This window comes from Anopheles cruzii, chromosome 3, assembly GCF_943734635.1.
Source record: "Anopheles cruzii chromosome 3, idAnoCruzAS_RS32_06, whole genome shotgun sequence".
In the NCBI taxonomy this organism is placed as follows: Eukaryota; Metazoa; Arthropoda; class Insecta; order Diptera; family Culicidae; genus Anopheles; species Anopheles cruzii.
This window is the reverse complement of record NC_069145.1, coordinates 34,176,391-34,192,965: the sequence shown is the minus strand read 5'-3', so window position 1 is coordinate 34,192,965 and position 16,575 is coordinate 34,176,391. Positions and strand designations below refer to the sequence as shown.

At 38.2% G+C, this 16,575-nt stretch overlaps 1 protein-coding gene and 1 long non-coding RNA gene across 19 annotated transcripts in view; both read left to right on the top strand.

The window, feature by feature from the left end:
• Positions 1-16,575, top strand: part of LOC128271408 (modifier of mdg4-like) — a 42,395-nt gene that overhangs the window by 19,306 nt on the left and 6,514 nt on the right. The window contains exons 5-7 of one of the 18 annotated variants that reach the window (XM_053008908.1): positions 15,078-15,337; positions 15,519-15,687; positions 15,804-16,369. The exons of 3 other annotated variants lie outside the window; for them this stretch is intronic. In XM_053008908.1, coding sequence (XP_052864868.1) covers positions 15,078-15,337; positions 15,519-15,687; positions 15,804-15,952 — 578 coding nt within the window. In that variant the 3' untranslated portion in view covers positions 15,953-16,369. Of the gene's footprint in view, positions 1-15; positions 564-1,308; positions 1,672-1,848; positions 2,325-2,418; positions 2,818-2,997; positions 3,297-3,368; positions 3,500-3,626; positions 4,125-4,584; positions 5,282-5,594; positions 5,983-7,204; positions 7,708-7,965; positions 8,477-8,666; positions 8,800-8,878; positions 9,088-12,210; positions 12,347-12,427; positions 12,624-12,850; positions 13,106-15,077; positions 15,338-15,518; positions 15,688-15,803; positions 16,370-16,575 lie in introns of those variants that run through there. 14 more of the 18 variants (XM_053008922.1, XM_053008935.1, XM_053008912.1 and 11 more) reach the window with 14 other exon arrangements.
• On the top strand, positions 9,955-10,618 carry LOC128271416 (uncharacterized). Its single transcript, XR_008269220.1, has 3 exons — positions 9,955-10,029; positions 10,137-10,411; positions 10,486-10,618. It is a non-coding gene; the product is annotated as an uncharacterized LOC128271416 (long non-coding RNA).

Here is a 16,575-nt window from a genome sequence, read left to right as displayed (position 1 = left end):
TTGTTTTCCTTCCAGAAACTGATCCTAGGTACACATCGTACGCAGCGTTGGGAAGCGTGCCAATGGAAGTCAAGTTTAAACCGTTTAAAGTAACCAAATCGATCGAGATAGCAACATTCGGACTGTCGCAGCGAGGTGCAAAAAAGCTCATTTACCGAGGCTATGAATATGTTAAAGATCGAGACTTTCCCGATTCTACCAACTGGCGGTGTGCACTGTTTAGGCGGCGTAAATGTCGCGCCCGCGCCATTACAAAGCAAGTGCGCGGCGTAACGTTGGTGCGACCTTCAAATTTCCCACACTGTCATTCTGTAAATGATTATCGCAAAATGCAGTACTCCACCGTTTCAAGTTAGAATATGTTGCACGCCTTGTTAAAATAAGCTAAAGTACGTACTGTGTTCTTAATGTCAGTAGCACGTGTTAATTTCGCGGCTCCCATTTCCTCCTTGAATGGAAAGAAAAATAACTGGAGGCAACAACAGTGGGCTTTTTGCTAACAATAGGCGCGGCAGAACAAATGTTTCTTCAGGACCAAATTATCCTGAGCAATTTTACGAGAAAATCTTTTACCAAGTACTAGTGGCCGCACATAAAGTACGATAGGAAACGATAAGCCCCATGTTAATGGTAGTAACCACCGCAAACAAAATAAAGATTAACTCGAACTCTTGATATAAAAAAACCAAAGAAGAAAACTGAAAACTAACTTTAATAACCATTGAACTTTGTCATGATCTTATATTTTTCCATTTTTAGCAATGTCTTTTCTAATACTTTTTGTTTATTTCATCAATTTTTTTAGGTAAGCTTTTCGAAGCAGTCTTCGGCACCACTAGGCGTGGTCACCAAATGCTACTGTACGAAGGCCATGGTTATGTTCGGGAAAAACAAAAGGGTAGAATTTCCAATTGGAAGTGTTCACTCCATGCCAAGTATCGGTGCAAGGCGCGTGCCGTGACCAGAATACACAATGGCGAGGAAGTTATGCGAATCACGTGTAACATTCATTCACATAAGCGGTTTGCCCATCTTACGTCCAAAAGCAGCTAGCTAAATTACAAATGAAAACAATAATAATATTAATAAATGGATCTTCGTTCGAATCGATGCACACTTTCCTATTCGCAAACAGAGTTTATAAGATGTGTTTCCTGCTTTAAAACCGACAAATAGACTTCATGATTTTGTTCGTGAAAATAGTAATTTATAAAACTAATAAATGTTTGGTCCACGGACACTCTCTCAGGACACTTGTTTAATCAGCTTATCATAATACTAAGAGATCATTCTTTGTTTTCTTTCTAGGTATTTACGTGCCGGCCGTGTTTGGGAAGACACGTCGTGGCCAAATGAAATTGCTTTACGATGGGCATGCTTTCACCAGAGACCGGCAGTCAGTTAAAACGTGCAACTGGAAGTGTTCACTATTCACCCGCTATCGATGCCGTGCCCGTGCTGTTACAAAAGATATCGCCGGCATAATTCATATGAAAGTTACGAACATTGCCCACTATCACCCGAGGGAAGAGTACAAACTTTCGACAAAAATAAAAAAAGACTCACCATAAGCTTAGTTGTCCAGCAAACCGCCCAGTGGCATTGCACTGACGTAATATGTTTGTATTTATGGCTATTTTCTGCGATTGATTGTTGTGAGACACAAACAATTTACGGATTCGATGAATAATAATAATAGTACATAAAGTGGTGTTTCCTTTTTCATCGCAAAATGAAATACTTTTGCCCTTCTGATTAGATGATGATCTTGGCCAGGCGGTTGTTGGATGTTGTTCCCTAAAACTGCACTATATTAAATGTGTTATTCGTCTGTTCGGCATGTTTCAGATCTCAAGGCGACTTTCAACGAGCGTGCATTTTTTGAATTTACCTCCCGTGGAACACAGTGTCTGGTGTACGATGGATATTATTTTAGTAAAAATAAAACCGCTGACAATGGCAGTCGTGTTAATTGGAAATGTCGCTTTTATCAACGGCTTCGCTGCAAAGCTCGAGCACTAACGAAGATCATCGATGGATGCGAGTACGTTAAAGTGTCTAACAACGAACACACTCATGCACGAGAGATGAAATCTGGCAAACGGAAACGAAAACTCAAGCTTGAAGCACTGAGTAGGTTATAGGGAGAAGCCAGACGAAAGTGTTGAAATGCTCGGAGTATTCTGTACAGAATTCATCATCGCCGCCGTTATCTTACCGTCCCATGTCTAACAGTTCGATCGATGTGCTATTATTAAACAAACTAGAATCCGTTGAAGGAAGTTTAATAAAGTGTCAAGAACCCTCCGTAACTAGCGTCCTGATCGAGTTCACTACTAACCAGAAACTGAAGCCCTTTTATTACTACACTATGTTAAAGATTCAATCTGATTATTTCTTAATTTGGTTCATTTGTAGGCACAGATCTCACTCTAGAACTAGCCCAATTCGGATCCACGCAGAGAGGAAAACCGCTACTCATCATCGATGGGTACTGCTACATACGGAATGGCGAATTTCATGGCACAATCAATTGGCGCTGTTCATTTCACCGTCAACAAAGATGCAAAGCAAAGGCAATTACGGTTAAGCGCGATGGACGGGAGTACGTTAAGCTGACCAAATCAGTCCACACTCATTTACCCACAATGATGATGAATAGTCTGAACTACTACACTATTCAACGAACCAAGCAGCGATCAAGTCGCACCAGAACGAATCGTTCCAATAATCCGTAGCACGCGTTCGCCTTTTCTGGTTTCTGCGTTCAAGATGATGTGTTGACAATTGTTTAATTAGTAAAATGTATCCATTTTCTTTCGTTTGTGGTATTAGTTGTAAGTAAGTAAAATTGTTCTGTCGGGATCACTGAATATTGCGTGTATGTAATAATTTGTGTAATGTGTTTATCAACATTAAGTTTTTGTTTGATCAGACAAGACTGCGGAATGTCCGGTGTAATTCCATGTTTCCTAATATTGCTCCTTTCCATTTCAGGAAGTTTTTCAGGAAGGAAGGAAGAAACAGATAAAGGACCGGTCGAAACGATAGAGTTCGTTAATTTGTCAATGAAACATAAAACAGTAAAAAAAATTTGTTACAAAGGATTCTACTACTGTCGCAGTAAGCGGATCTTAGGTTCAACCTATTGGGTCTGCGATCGAACGAAGCAAGACAACTGTCGCAGTCGCATAACAGTTTTCGACGACAACCGGACATTCAAAGTAACCAATCCCGTTCACAACCATCCCGGAGGAGGAGTTAGGAGGAGGCGCTGTACAGAGCGTAAATAAAGGGTAAAACATGGTATATAATGGTACATGAAAAGATAATATAATAATTCAAACCTTTTCTAATTTCCTTTTTAGGTGCACACACACTGTTCCTGAAGATAGACCACACGGCGGTGTACTTAATGATGATTGAATCGTGTTTATGATTAGATCAATTGCCGCAGAAGTTTATATGAATTCTTGTAATGAAATAAATCGTTTTCAAAGATGTGGTGTACCTTTTTTTACAATGTTCACCTAAAATTAAACCCTTTGATTATATGAATTATTTTCTAATGCTATTTTATGTTTTGTGTTTTTCTCGCAACCAATGGTCTTATGTTTATTTCACAGGAAAAAGAGCTCGATCGGCAGGCCTTATTAACCTAGACGGATGGCTGTTTACGGCGGGTCAGCGAGGCAAACCGAAGCTGGTCGTTAACAATAACTCTTTCTTTCGTACAAAGGGCGACAGTCACCGTGCCTATTGGTCTTGTTCAGCATACAAGTCGAAAAAGTGTCGTTGTAAAATCGTAACGCATCGCGACAGCTCGGTAATTAAGTTCACACACAAATGCCACAGTCACCCGGATGAGTTTACCGATATGTCGAAAGTGAGTCCGATCGTGGCGGATATGGATGAGTTCTACGAGCGACATTTGATACCAGTGGCCATTCCAAAATCGGAAAAGTGGGATATATTTAAAGTTAAAAATTAGTTTTGATCACGATGACGGAAGTTTGCATAAAGGCGAACGTGTTTATTGTCATACGTTTTAAAAAATACATCGTGTGGTGAATTGATTGGTTAATAAATGCACACTCATACTTCTTATGCAGATACCAAATTTATATGTTACCAGATTTTGTCGAATATTACAGAAAGCTCAACTTTACTATCAGATAATGTGAAAAGTTGGACAGTTTGAACTAATCATATTTTTCTTTTTAGGTATCATTCTGCAGGAAAAAGAGATAAACCGAAAAATATACGAAATCAAAACACTATGATAAATATTCGTTTCTTGTGTGAGAGACCATTTTGATGATGATGATGCATTGGCCCATAGGATATCGTCGACCTCTCCATAGTTTCCGGGGTTGCATAATTATATGTATTTCGACAATTGTTCCGAAAAATGCCACAATAATAAACAGAATATGATAGCGATCTGTAGTTACCCATATCGATCATATTGAAACGTGTAATCGTATGAACTTTAGAACTTATTTTTTGGCTCATTTAAAATTCAACGAAAGGTTCGACACACTTTGCCATTTTTAATGACAGAATTATGTTTCTTTTTTTTAGGTATCAGAAATGAAATGCTGAGAAAGAGGATCGAAAGATTATGTACAAAGATGGCAGTGAAAAACGATGATAACAGCAACGAAGATGAGGGTGACATAAAACACGTATTTCCACAAGATCTGCGTATGGAGACAGGTAGCAAAGGTCGGCCGAAATTGGTAATGGGTGGATATGCATTTTTTCGCAACAATTGCGCCAGGAACAAAACCTACTGGCTATGTTCACGAAATCGCACGATCAAGTGTCGTGCACGCATTATAACGCTGGACGGATCGTCGGGAATGATTTTAAAAAATCAGCATCACAATCATCCACCAACCGAACCACAACCGTAATTTCGAGTTTATTCACTTACCGCAGAACGCTGGCTTTCTATTGCCCATACTTACGTAAATGCTGCAACTTGTAACTGAAATGGTTGACACAGCTTTACGATAGATTACAATAAAAGTTTGAATGCTACGATTTTCAAACGAATATATCAAACCAAGAACGGACAATTAAGAACAGAACATTTATTTGTATTTTTTTAAATTTTGTGCTAACGTTACATTCAATGCGTTTTCTGTAAATTAATGTATCATCGACGGTTCTAAAAAGAATGAACACGAACATACGACTCGTAGCATCGTACTGACGGATACAGCATGGCCACAGGGTAAGTTTTGTTTCCAATACTGTCGGGTAATGCCGTTTAAGATGGAAAGAAAACAATCCCCCTGAAAAATTGGTTCGTTCAATTTAATTATCAAACCCGATCATTATGTGTATAGGTAAGATGTGGCTGCTAGTAGAAGCTATATGCTTCTGAACTAAACAATAGACACAAGAGAAATAAATCGATTTTGATTCATGCCAAATTTTACATTCTTCAACAACTCATCTTTTTTTAATGTTGGCTGGGCCGTATTATATCAACTTTTGTATATGCAAACAGTTTTTCTTCGTCATCCTGTGCAGGGTAGCTCAAACTCGAACTAACTAATTAAATATTTTATTTCTTCTTCAAGGAAATCCGGATGCGCAGATTCGACTGTTACCGTACTCTTTTGTTACGGGACAGAGGGGATCTTTGAAAATTTTGTATAACAATTTTACCTTCTTCTGTGCAAAATATATAAAGGATCGACGTTACTGGGCCTGCTCGAAGCAACGTAGCCGAAAGTGTACAGCACGGTTAATAACAGATGGCCGTATCAAAACGATAATAGCTCGACACACTGTTCATACGCACCCAGTTGATCAGGCTACTAATTAAGGTTACCCGAAATTATGGAAGTGAAAGTATTTCTTAAAACTACTTTTTGAACTGAATTGATTTACTAATGGAATAAAACAATTCCTAACGCCTTGATAAAAATGTGTTACTAAGATGAGGATACAACCATATTACAAAATTGTTCAATAGATTGCTCCTAATTATGTATCTGATACTTAACATACTAATGTTCCGAAAATGCATCTCATTCGTAACAGATATGCGTGCTGTTAAATCCACACTAGTGTTGTCGTCCATTGAGGAACTGGAACCAAATCGTGCTACGTATGGAATGGTTTACAAGCAGCTACCTTACGCAGTTGGCCAGCGCGGCAACAAATTGCTATTGATCGAAGGTTATACCTATGCACGAAACAATCAGTTTGCTAACAGAACTTATTGGGCATGCCGTGCGCGACTGAACAACAAACGGTGTAATGCGCGCGTAGTAACGTCCCTTCAAGCTGACGGTAGATACCGTGTGCACTTAACAAATCCAGTACATCTTCACGAAAAAAAGCATATGCCTGAACGCAGCGTGACTTACTATAATTGAGGAGCGTCAAGAACAGATGTCATGTAATTATGAAGAAACGAACAACAACGCAAAAATATAATAGAAAAAATGAATAACATATGAAAAAACATGCATTAAGTTGATTATCATTTTGATAAAAAATGGTAACAAAATAGAAAGGAAATGAAAAAAAATGTGAATGAGCTTCAATCCTCGTGCTATATAGCTCATCCAGTTTCTCCAATATTTGGGGGCGGTTGCAGTAAACGAAATGAACCTATATATTCTATCTTTTGCTGACACTCTGTTCCCTCAACCTTGCAGGACTACCGCAGAAAAGACCCCGAGACAAACAACCAAGAAAAAACCAACCCCAGTGGCTAAAGATCGACTTAACCCCGGTCCTACAGCAGCCCCCGGAACCTGCCGTGTTGGTACCATGCCGTCTCGGAGGAATGAAAGTATTATACAAGGGATTCTACTTTTCACACCACGTGTCAAAAAACGGTATCAAACACTATCGTTGCGTAAAGCACGCCGAGAACAACTGTCATGCAAGAATTGTTGTTAAAGAATCGAACGTGTACACTATTACGTCCCTACACAGCCACCAGTAGATCGCGTCAATCACCTCTGCAATGCAAATAAAAGAGTAACGTTAAGTGATAAATCGAATCTAGTTCTGTGATTACCGTTATTCATTGGCATCTCAAACCGACAACGGGAGGTCAATGCGTAAGATCTCTTTCCTTCATATGAAATACTATTAGTACATGTCCACTAACGTTCTTCTTTTCGATTATTTCATAATCCATTTTTTTTATTTCTGGTCTCGTCAATTTTAGTAGCGTCTGGTAAAACGGCAATAAAAGCAGACTACCGCAACAATCCTGCTGAATTCGAGTTACCGGACCCGGTGAAGCCTGGCGTATCCAGTATTAGTTCGTATCGACTGATCACTAACGTCTCCAATAAGGATGGTAAGAAAAAGAGAGCAGCATCCCTAACCAGTGCTGGGAAAAAGACATCGCGGCAGCAACTGTCCGTAAAGGAAATACTGGCCACACCAGGGACGCCGGTCATCTTTCTAGCCTCGCGGTTCGGTGCGGCAAAAGTGTTGCTTGAAGGGCATCATTATGTGTACCATTTCGCGGCGAAAGGCGTCAGTTACTATCGCTGCGAAGAGTTCCGCAGGCTCAACTGTCCCGCTAAGGTTCTGGTGAGCAGTGGCACGACACACGCTATCATGGTCGAGCACACGCATACCATTGACGAAAGCTTGCAGGAGCAAGTTTCGTCGCGGTACACAAAACCTTGATGTGCTTTCTCGACACACGCTTGTGAAATAGTTAAGTTGTTTGTTGCTTTAAACTTTTAATCAATCGATATTTATTAACATAATGGATAATCTATCTGATAATCCTATTTCTTCACGCTTCAAGTCAAAAATCAAAGGTCTGATTTGTTCTTTAATTTACAAACTGCGACACATTTTCCTATCTGTTTTCTTTTGAACGACAGAGCTTCATCCCTCGTAAAATATTGATAGCTAGCGCACAATTACTAACAAACTTCTGTTTTTTTTTTCAATTTTCGTTTGTTGCAGTCATTCATAAGATGCTTGCCGAAACCTTCTCCTCCGGTGAGGAAAGTTCGAAGTCCACCGAGGTGAACCAGCGGAAAAGAATGATCAAAAACCCGAAAGCCGTTACATTGAATTTTGAGGAAATTACTAAAAGCTCGCCGGTGGAAATGAAACTCGTCCCTACGCGAAGGGGTGGTGCCGGGATAGAGCACCAGGGTCACCACTTTGTCTTTCGCTATAGCCGTAATCAGCATAAAGTGTATCGGTGTGCGTGGCAAGGATCGGAAGGGTGCCGTGCCCAAGTGCTTATTCATGATAAATTGTTTTATGTAGTAAATGATGAGCACACGCATGCGCAACCTTCTAGAATGGACCCGGACGTGCTGGGCAAAGTTACGTTAAAGTAGAAACACGGTTTAACTTTTATTGTATTTTAAATTACTAGACGCTTTCTGATATTTGCAATATGAGTTACGTTTTACAAAAGAACATTGATTAGACTCTAGTGAGGTTAGATTACTAACATTGGAAAGTATGACAATAATAAAATGGCGCAAGCTTCTTGGGCTCTGCCTTTTAGTTGACAAATATGTATAGATTGTTTAACGTGATCAAGTAGCGTGCTACACCTATTATGCGGTTAATAATGCGTTTACGCAGAAAAGTATTTATTCACATTATGAAGCATTGAATAACATCTAAATGTATTTAATTTCTCCTAGAACTGTCGAATGCGACCTACATCATGAGCAACAAAGGTGGAGCACAGCTCTGTATCGAAGGATTCCCATTCACGAGGCACATGATACACGAGGAAACCGTTTACTGGCGCTGCATACAGTTTCGTGCATTGCGGTAAGTAGTAATTGAAATGCATCAATGGGAAAAACTGAAATTGGCCAAATACTAACTCAATGCGCGTTTGTCCTTACAGCTGCCCCGCCAGACATCGGCTGCGAACAACGACAGGTTTGATAGAGATTGTACATTCGGAGCATAATCATCCACCTATTCAGAATCGTCGGAAACGTGGTTCCCTCAAGCGTATAATACAACAACGGTTGAAAAAACAATCAAAACCGTAAGAAGTAGATCGTTACCATATCGTCACTTTATGTTCTGTTTCCTTACCGATACCATTATGGAAAAACAGATCAAACAATTCTTCATGTTAAATAAATGACCGTCAAGAAACGAATAAGATAATCTGGATACAACATTTGTTTCTCTCGCAATTCTATTCGTAAACACAATTAGTGATAATGCTTGTTATTGATCTGTTATTTATTCTCACCAGATTACCCAACTGATTTAGACATTGCATACGGCAGAAGTACGAAAGGCAACGAACAGCTTATGATCGGTGGCCAACATTATAGCAGGCAGCGTGTCCGTCAGCGAACGATTCGTTGGCGCTGTGTACATTCTCTTCCGTTACGGTGAGTGGTTGCTCGTATATCCATAAAACCCCCTTTGTCCTTTCAAGCTGGCTTAACCCGTTTCTAAAATCTATACTAGTCGAAAAATTTAAACCTATATCAATTGTTCTGAAAAACATCATTATTTTCAAACACAATATACTCATTTCGCAGATGCATGGCCAGGGCAACATCGAACCGGTTAAGCGGTGATGTTATATCCATCAGTGGAAATCACAACCACCCACCGATACAGCAGCGTCGGAAAAAGGGAGAACTAAGGCAGCTGATGGAGAAACGTCGCATGCATCGTGTGCTGTATAAAGAAAATATCTTTGAAGATCAAGCATAATAAAAGTAAAAACAATGAAAGAATCCCTTACAACAATACACCGCACGTTCTCATCGACTAAAAATCTATTATCAAGCAATGAAGTTTTTTTTATCTTCCTTTGTAGTATATTAACTATAGACCAAGTTACTTTTTCTACTAATTATGTTTGATGTTTTTTTCTTGTCTAGATGTTTGTACTACACACAAAGATGTAAAGTTTGTCTACTCCAAACGCGGTGCCATACAGTTGTGTGTTCAGGGATATCGTTTCACAAAGGATAAAACACGCAAACGAAACTCGTTTTGGTCCTGCACGCAGGCTAAGGTTTTGAAGTAAGTAATTGTATTGCAATCGCTTTGCAATCTCCCATAAAATTTCTATATATTTTTTTATTCGTTTATTAATGATTGTTGTTTATGATTAATGATTGTGCCTTCAGTTGTGTAGCTAGGGCCTCAACGTGCTACGCCACGCCTGATAATTCGTTTCAAAATGTCGCACTCAGGGGAGCGCATAATCACTCGATCATAACTGAGCGGCGGAAACCGGGTATGCGAGCGAAACTCATCAGAGATCTAAAACGAGAGAAGGAACTTTCAACAATTAAGCCTCGTACGAAAGATAAAGTGTTTGTCAAACGAAAATAAACTGTAAAGCAAATTGTCCAAAGCACACACCAGCAGTCAGTTATTACCACCGGCGTTCAATCGGGCTGTTAGTTTTGCTGAAACAACTCCCATCATGTTATAAAAATGTGCACTGCAACTCATAAGGTGTGTTTATTGTAGGCACGGACGTTATTTCGTACAAAACAACCAATCGTGGCACAATTCAATTGGTTGTTAATAATTTCCCTTATACGAAACAAGTGGAGCGACAAAACGCAATCTATTGGAAATGCTGTCAGGCGAAACCTTTAAGGTACCTTAAGAATGTTTTAATTCATCATTCACAATCATAACTATATTTTTAATTTTTTTTTAATTGGTAGATGCACCGCTTCTGCAACAACCTATCGAGAGACAAACACGTTCATCTTGCGCGGGGAACATAATCACGAGTTGGTCACAAGAAGACGCCAAGCCGGTGTTCGACGAAAGCTCTTGAACGAGCGATCAAAAGAAAATTCCATGCGGCGGCAAGGGAACAGACGCCGTCTTACAAGAAACTGTTAAAACTATTGAATATTAAAGTACCAAGATATACAACAGAAAATGTTAACTACTTTTTGTTATGAAGAATTTGAATTCATTAAATTTCCCTGGTTGATGAAATGTTCGTTTAATTTAAAAAAAGGTTAATTTAAACAATTACTTTTTTGTTTACGGTATAGGACGGATAACTTGCATTTCGTTGCGACCATTGCCTAAAAACTATTCCATTGCAGAACACTCAGCACTCGGGTTTGTTTTAAGCAAGAATGGTGCGATGCAGCTTATGCTTAATGGACAACTATTCGATCGGCAACGTCAATGCGAAGATAAAGTCCTGTGGAATTGTTCGCAGCGAGACAAATCAAGGTGACTTAATGGGAAGAACCGATCAAAGATCGAATCTAATCAAAATTTTTTTTTTATTACTTACAGGTGTAAAGCGTTCGTCATTACATCCCGTAGTGATCGGGAAATTATGAATCAATCTTTGTTGCACAATCACACCAATCGCATACAGTTGTCGCAAGATAACGTTCGTGACAAATCAGTTTTCGAACAAATCAAGTGTGCTCGAGAAAATCTTCGCTCTAAGCTGCAGTCGATCGAGAGTCAGAAGATGAAGTAACACTTATCATTATCATTTTTTCATGTCCTTTCCCAATGCTTCAATAAATCAACATTACCGACGAAGGAAGAACGGATAGAAATTGAAATTGTTTTCCGTTTTTACTTACGATGAAATATTTTATTAAGCGACTTTTTTTGAACAGTCTCTCCTTATGCGTCTTTCCCGCAGTTTCTTTCACTCTAAGTGTAAGGGGCAATGTTCACCTAATGTTGAATGGGTACACGTTCGAGAAGGAGAAAACACGCAGAAACTCTTCCAGCTGGCGTTGTACACAAACAAAAGTTTACCGGTAAGCAAAGATCAGAATATTAGGCGGCCATCATGGGCGCTACCATATTCTTGCAAGAAACTACTTGTTATTCCCTTTTTCTTATCTAATATTTACAGCTGCAAAGCGCGTATCGTTGAACGGCATGCATTTAAAATCGGTGATGCTCGTCGATTTCTGGTGGTTCGTCCGTATCACAACCATGACATAGTATATCAACGCCGTCCAAGAGGAAGTTTACGCATACGGGGTTCACAACGAAAAGAATAAAACATTTACAGGCGGTTAACGGATAGAAGTTTTGTTTTTTTTGAAAATGTTATCACTACTACTTTTATCACCAATATCCAATATAATTCTTTATTCTAAATTCATCTATTGAATATCTTCATAATTTTAAATATTTTTAACAGAATAAAATAAAAGGAACTATAACTAACATAATTCACTTTATGCTTTACAGGATCATCCTACAAAGTAGAATACATAGTTACTGCACGAGGAAGTTTACAGTTATGTATCAACAATTATAGATACTCGAGGGATCGCATACTAGGCGCTATAACAACATTTCGCTGTGTTCAGTACAAACCATTGGGGTAGGTCTTGTTTTGTTGATTATTCTTGTCGATTCATGGTTAACAGTCAATTAAAGGAGAGAAACTGTTTCTACCAAACAGATGCGCTGCACGCGCGCAAACCGATCGCGTCCAGAAAAAGATACGTGTTGTTAATGATGTTCACAACCATCCGGCGAAGATGGATCGTCGAAGAAGTGGAGTTCTGCGCTATCTTCTAGATGAGCGAAAACGTTCGCTGCAACATAAAAGAAGAGTGGCTACAATAGCAAAAAAATACGAAACTGACGCTAGCGAGGTAGTTAGCTGAAAAATATACACCGATAACAGGAAATTCCTCTTCGTTAGTACTGAATGAATTGAACACGTTTATTTCCATTATAAAGCTTTATAAATACAGCATTTTAGAGAATTGGTATACCCAAGTATAGTGCACATTTCCTTTACTTTGAAAACAATGTTCTGCAACCCAAATGTAAGGTTGTAGTAAAATCGTTATACTAACGTAATCCTCCATTATTTTAGTTTACGTCCACCTCTCAGAACAGCAGACGAAACGAACTAACGAGCAGCAGGAGCAGATGAGAACAGATGAGCCGTATGGATATAACCAACGTGGAAATTTAATCTATAAACAGTTTAGTTTTACCAAAGCCAGAACTAATGGCATAGCTAACATTATTCACTGGCGGTGCTCGGAATATCGTAAACAGAAATGCCGAGCAACATTGAAAACAAAAGGCAAGAAGCTATACGCTACTGCTGGAGCGACACATAACCATGAACCGAAGAATTATGGAAGATTCATATCATCATCGTTACCAGTTTGGCATGTAAGTATGAAATAATAAAATTCTTAAACTAAAGCTTTGTGTTTCCAAGCAAAAAACATTAAAAACATTTGTTTCTCTTCTTTTCAGAATCCAATTCAGTACGATATTCAGTGTGACCGAAATGATCAATTATAATAAAGATTAGTGTTCATTGAAATGACTAGAGTATAAATTAAAACTTCAATTTACTTGATATTTTTATTTTTCTACTAAATGATGCATCAAAAGACTCAGTTAATACTACATTATTTTCCATCTATTAAAACGAATTTATTTATTTGTTTACCTTTTGCAGGCGAAATATTCATCGGTTCCAAGGTGGATGCGAAACCGTCCATTTATCTCGCCAAAATGGAACCACTATCGCCTAATAAGAAGATAATCAACGTACATTTCAAAGACAATAATACGGAAACAAAATCTTCAATCCATTCATCGAAAACTACTCTACACAACAAATCTCCCATAGCGGTAAATAGGATTGTGCAACCTAATGAGGAAACTGTGAAAATGCACGATAAAACTAGGCCCAACCCAGAATACACATACATTTTAAAGCAATTATCGAACGGGCATGCGTTGATGGTGTTAAAGAGAAAGCGCGTTCGAGGATTTTGCGTCAACTGCATCAAGAAAATGCACGACCCACATTATAAGGAAAAGTTGCCTAAGATCACCACTTATTGCTCTGCCTGTCCAGGCGGAGAATGGACTTGCGAGAAATGTTTTTATAAAATGCATAATGTGCAGAATTAACATTTTGTCGGAATGGTTCGACAACCGTCTAGAGTGGTTTGGCAAAGATCCGAAATAAATTAGAAATTCTTGTACAGTTGATCACTGGCTTAACGAAAGCTACGGTAATTGGGGCGACGACTACAGTTGAAAACCCCTATTATCTTCCAATCACCATGCAACGCCCCATATTGTTTGTACCGGCTGATCATTCTTTCTTTGATCTTTTCGACAATTGGATACAGTTGCAAAATTTTGTAGTAAATGAACAATTGAAAAATAGGACTCATAATTTCTGAAAGTTTTACGTAATAATGATCAAAAAGAGCCGGATTTTTTCTAAAAAGAGTCAATAGTTTACTAACGTGATAATGTATATCATTGAGTAGCAAATATTAAGCAAGCTGAATGAGCAAGAACCATCAAACTTCCATTCAAATATGAAATAATTTTTTGTTCCGATCGCAGCAACGTTGCAGCAAATCCACTAATAGTTACATTAATAATCTGCTACAAGAACTAAGTTTATATCTGATACAAGAATACATGTCGTTATTAACTGCGAGGGTTAGTTTAGTTACATGCAGCAAAGACATATTTACGCCTTGTCAATCATCCCTCATCCGTAACAATTTTAGCTACGTTGTCTCCCAAGGTAAGTAAGTAAGATGGTAAAAAGCTTCACTTTTTTTCATTTATCAGAAAAAATCATTCAACGCCAAAACTAACTTCTCAAAGTTTAAAAATAATCATTTGAATGTGAAACCACATCAAAATGAATGGAATTCGTCGTGGTTTTCTTTAATGCAAACTACAATATTGATTATTCTTTCTCATTGCAGATATTTCAGCACAGAATATGGAAAAAAATCGTCCGATATGCTCGGAGCGTACAACATCGAAGTATCAATAGTGTTGGCCACCATCCATTAACCATCCATGGAAATTACTATTTTTGACTAATAGCTAAACACATTAAGCAAAGCACATAGCATGGACAAGAGCATAGAAATACGAATAAAATATCATAGATATCAAAACAATAAAAGGGTGGGAATGAATTGCAAAAGCGTTTAAAAATTACTCATACACCTTGCTTCGTATTGTTTAGAATATCTAAACCATCTGATTGTTCTGAATGGGTTTACTGATATCGCCTTTTAATTTTTTAATTCCAAAAACAGCTGGAAAATCTGCAAGTCATCGATCAATTTTAATCCACAAAACACCCAAAACCAAAAGGGATCCAGATGAAGAAGATAAAAATTCAGAAGACTCTCACAACTTGAATCCTGCTACAGAGAAAGCCATTGTTGAGAAAAAGCCCACACCCAGAAAAGGCGGGCCGACGGTGAACGGATTTGTATTTCCGTTGCAGGAAAAGATTGAAGTCGAACGACTGGAGAGAATGATAAATGCGGATAAAAATATTCGTCATCAATATGTAAGTAACAATGGTAAAATATTGGCACTGTACTCTGTAAATGCCATCTTTTGTTATTCGGCAGTCATCGCCCGTCATCAAAAACTAGTCAGTTGATGAAATACTCCAAAATAACAAATACAAATACCAAAATACCATTGTGTTTTTAAATTTTAAAAGTTTTACTTTTCATCTATTACAGATAAGCTACCTTGCAAGATGCAAACCTAACGCAATGAAAATACAGCAATTCTTGAGTAGCATATTTTCTGACGATGCTTTGAACGAGTACAACTTCCATGGCTCCAATTCGTCCGGGAAATGTAAAATACCAATGAAAACTTATTCTGTGTTTTACGACTGCTTTCTAGGTAAATCCACTAAAAAGTATATTGTGACTGTTTCCAAGTGTTTTTACTTGTTCTGCTCCAAACACTCCAAACACTACTGGCACGATTCTTACGTTGTTTGTCCTTTCTCTTTGCAGAGGCCTTCAATGGGGTTGGATTAGACGAACGAGCACTACAGGCAGAGCTTACGGCAGCCATCAAGCATAGTCGCAATCGAACGCGACAACGTTGTTTCCGTGCCAGAAAGCATCGTGAAAAACAATATATTTCAGTAAAGCTGGAATAGTTTTAATACATCAGAAAAATAATGTCTTTTAACCGTAAAGCAACGGTTTCACTGGATGTCCTGATTTCACTCATTTCATTCGAACTCTCGCTTAGATTCCATGTTATCGAAGATAGGTGAAGCTATGTTTAGTTTGTCGATATTTCAGCATAAATTTCTATTAATTTTCTGTACAAAACATAATCACACGGTGTTAGAGACAGCGGTCGTCGTGTTCATAAGTATGCCCAACAATAAAAAATTACTGCAAAGTAATCAAGGGTCTAAGTATACATAGTTTTGCGTCTATAAATCTGCAAGTAAAAGCGGTAATAATGGATGTAATGTACAAAACACCTACTCAAATCATATTTGTAATTGCAGATCAATTTTCCGGATATTTATCGCCCAACGAACGAATCAATCAATCCGAGATTTGTGGTCTGAACATCTGATTCATACTATAGTCTTAACTGAACTCATAAACCCCATAGGAAAATACATATTATTAATAAATGAGATCGAATAAAACAGAATATTACAAAGTTCGTAAGAGCCTTTTGGATGTTTAAACAAATTCCTCAGTGTTACTAATAAGATATTTTTAGGTAATCGTTTTACAACTTATATCAAAATAACCTTTA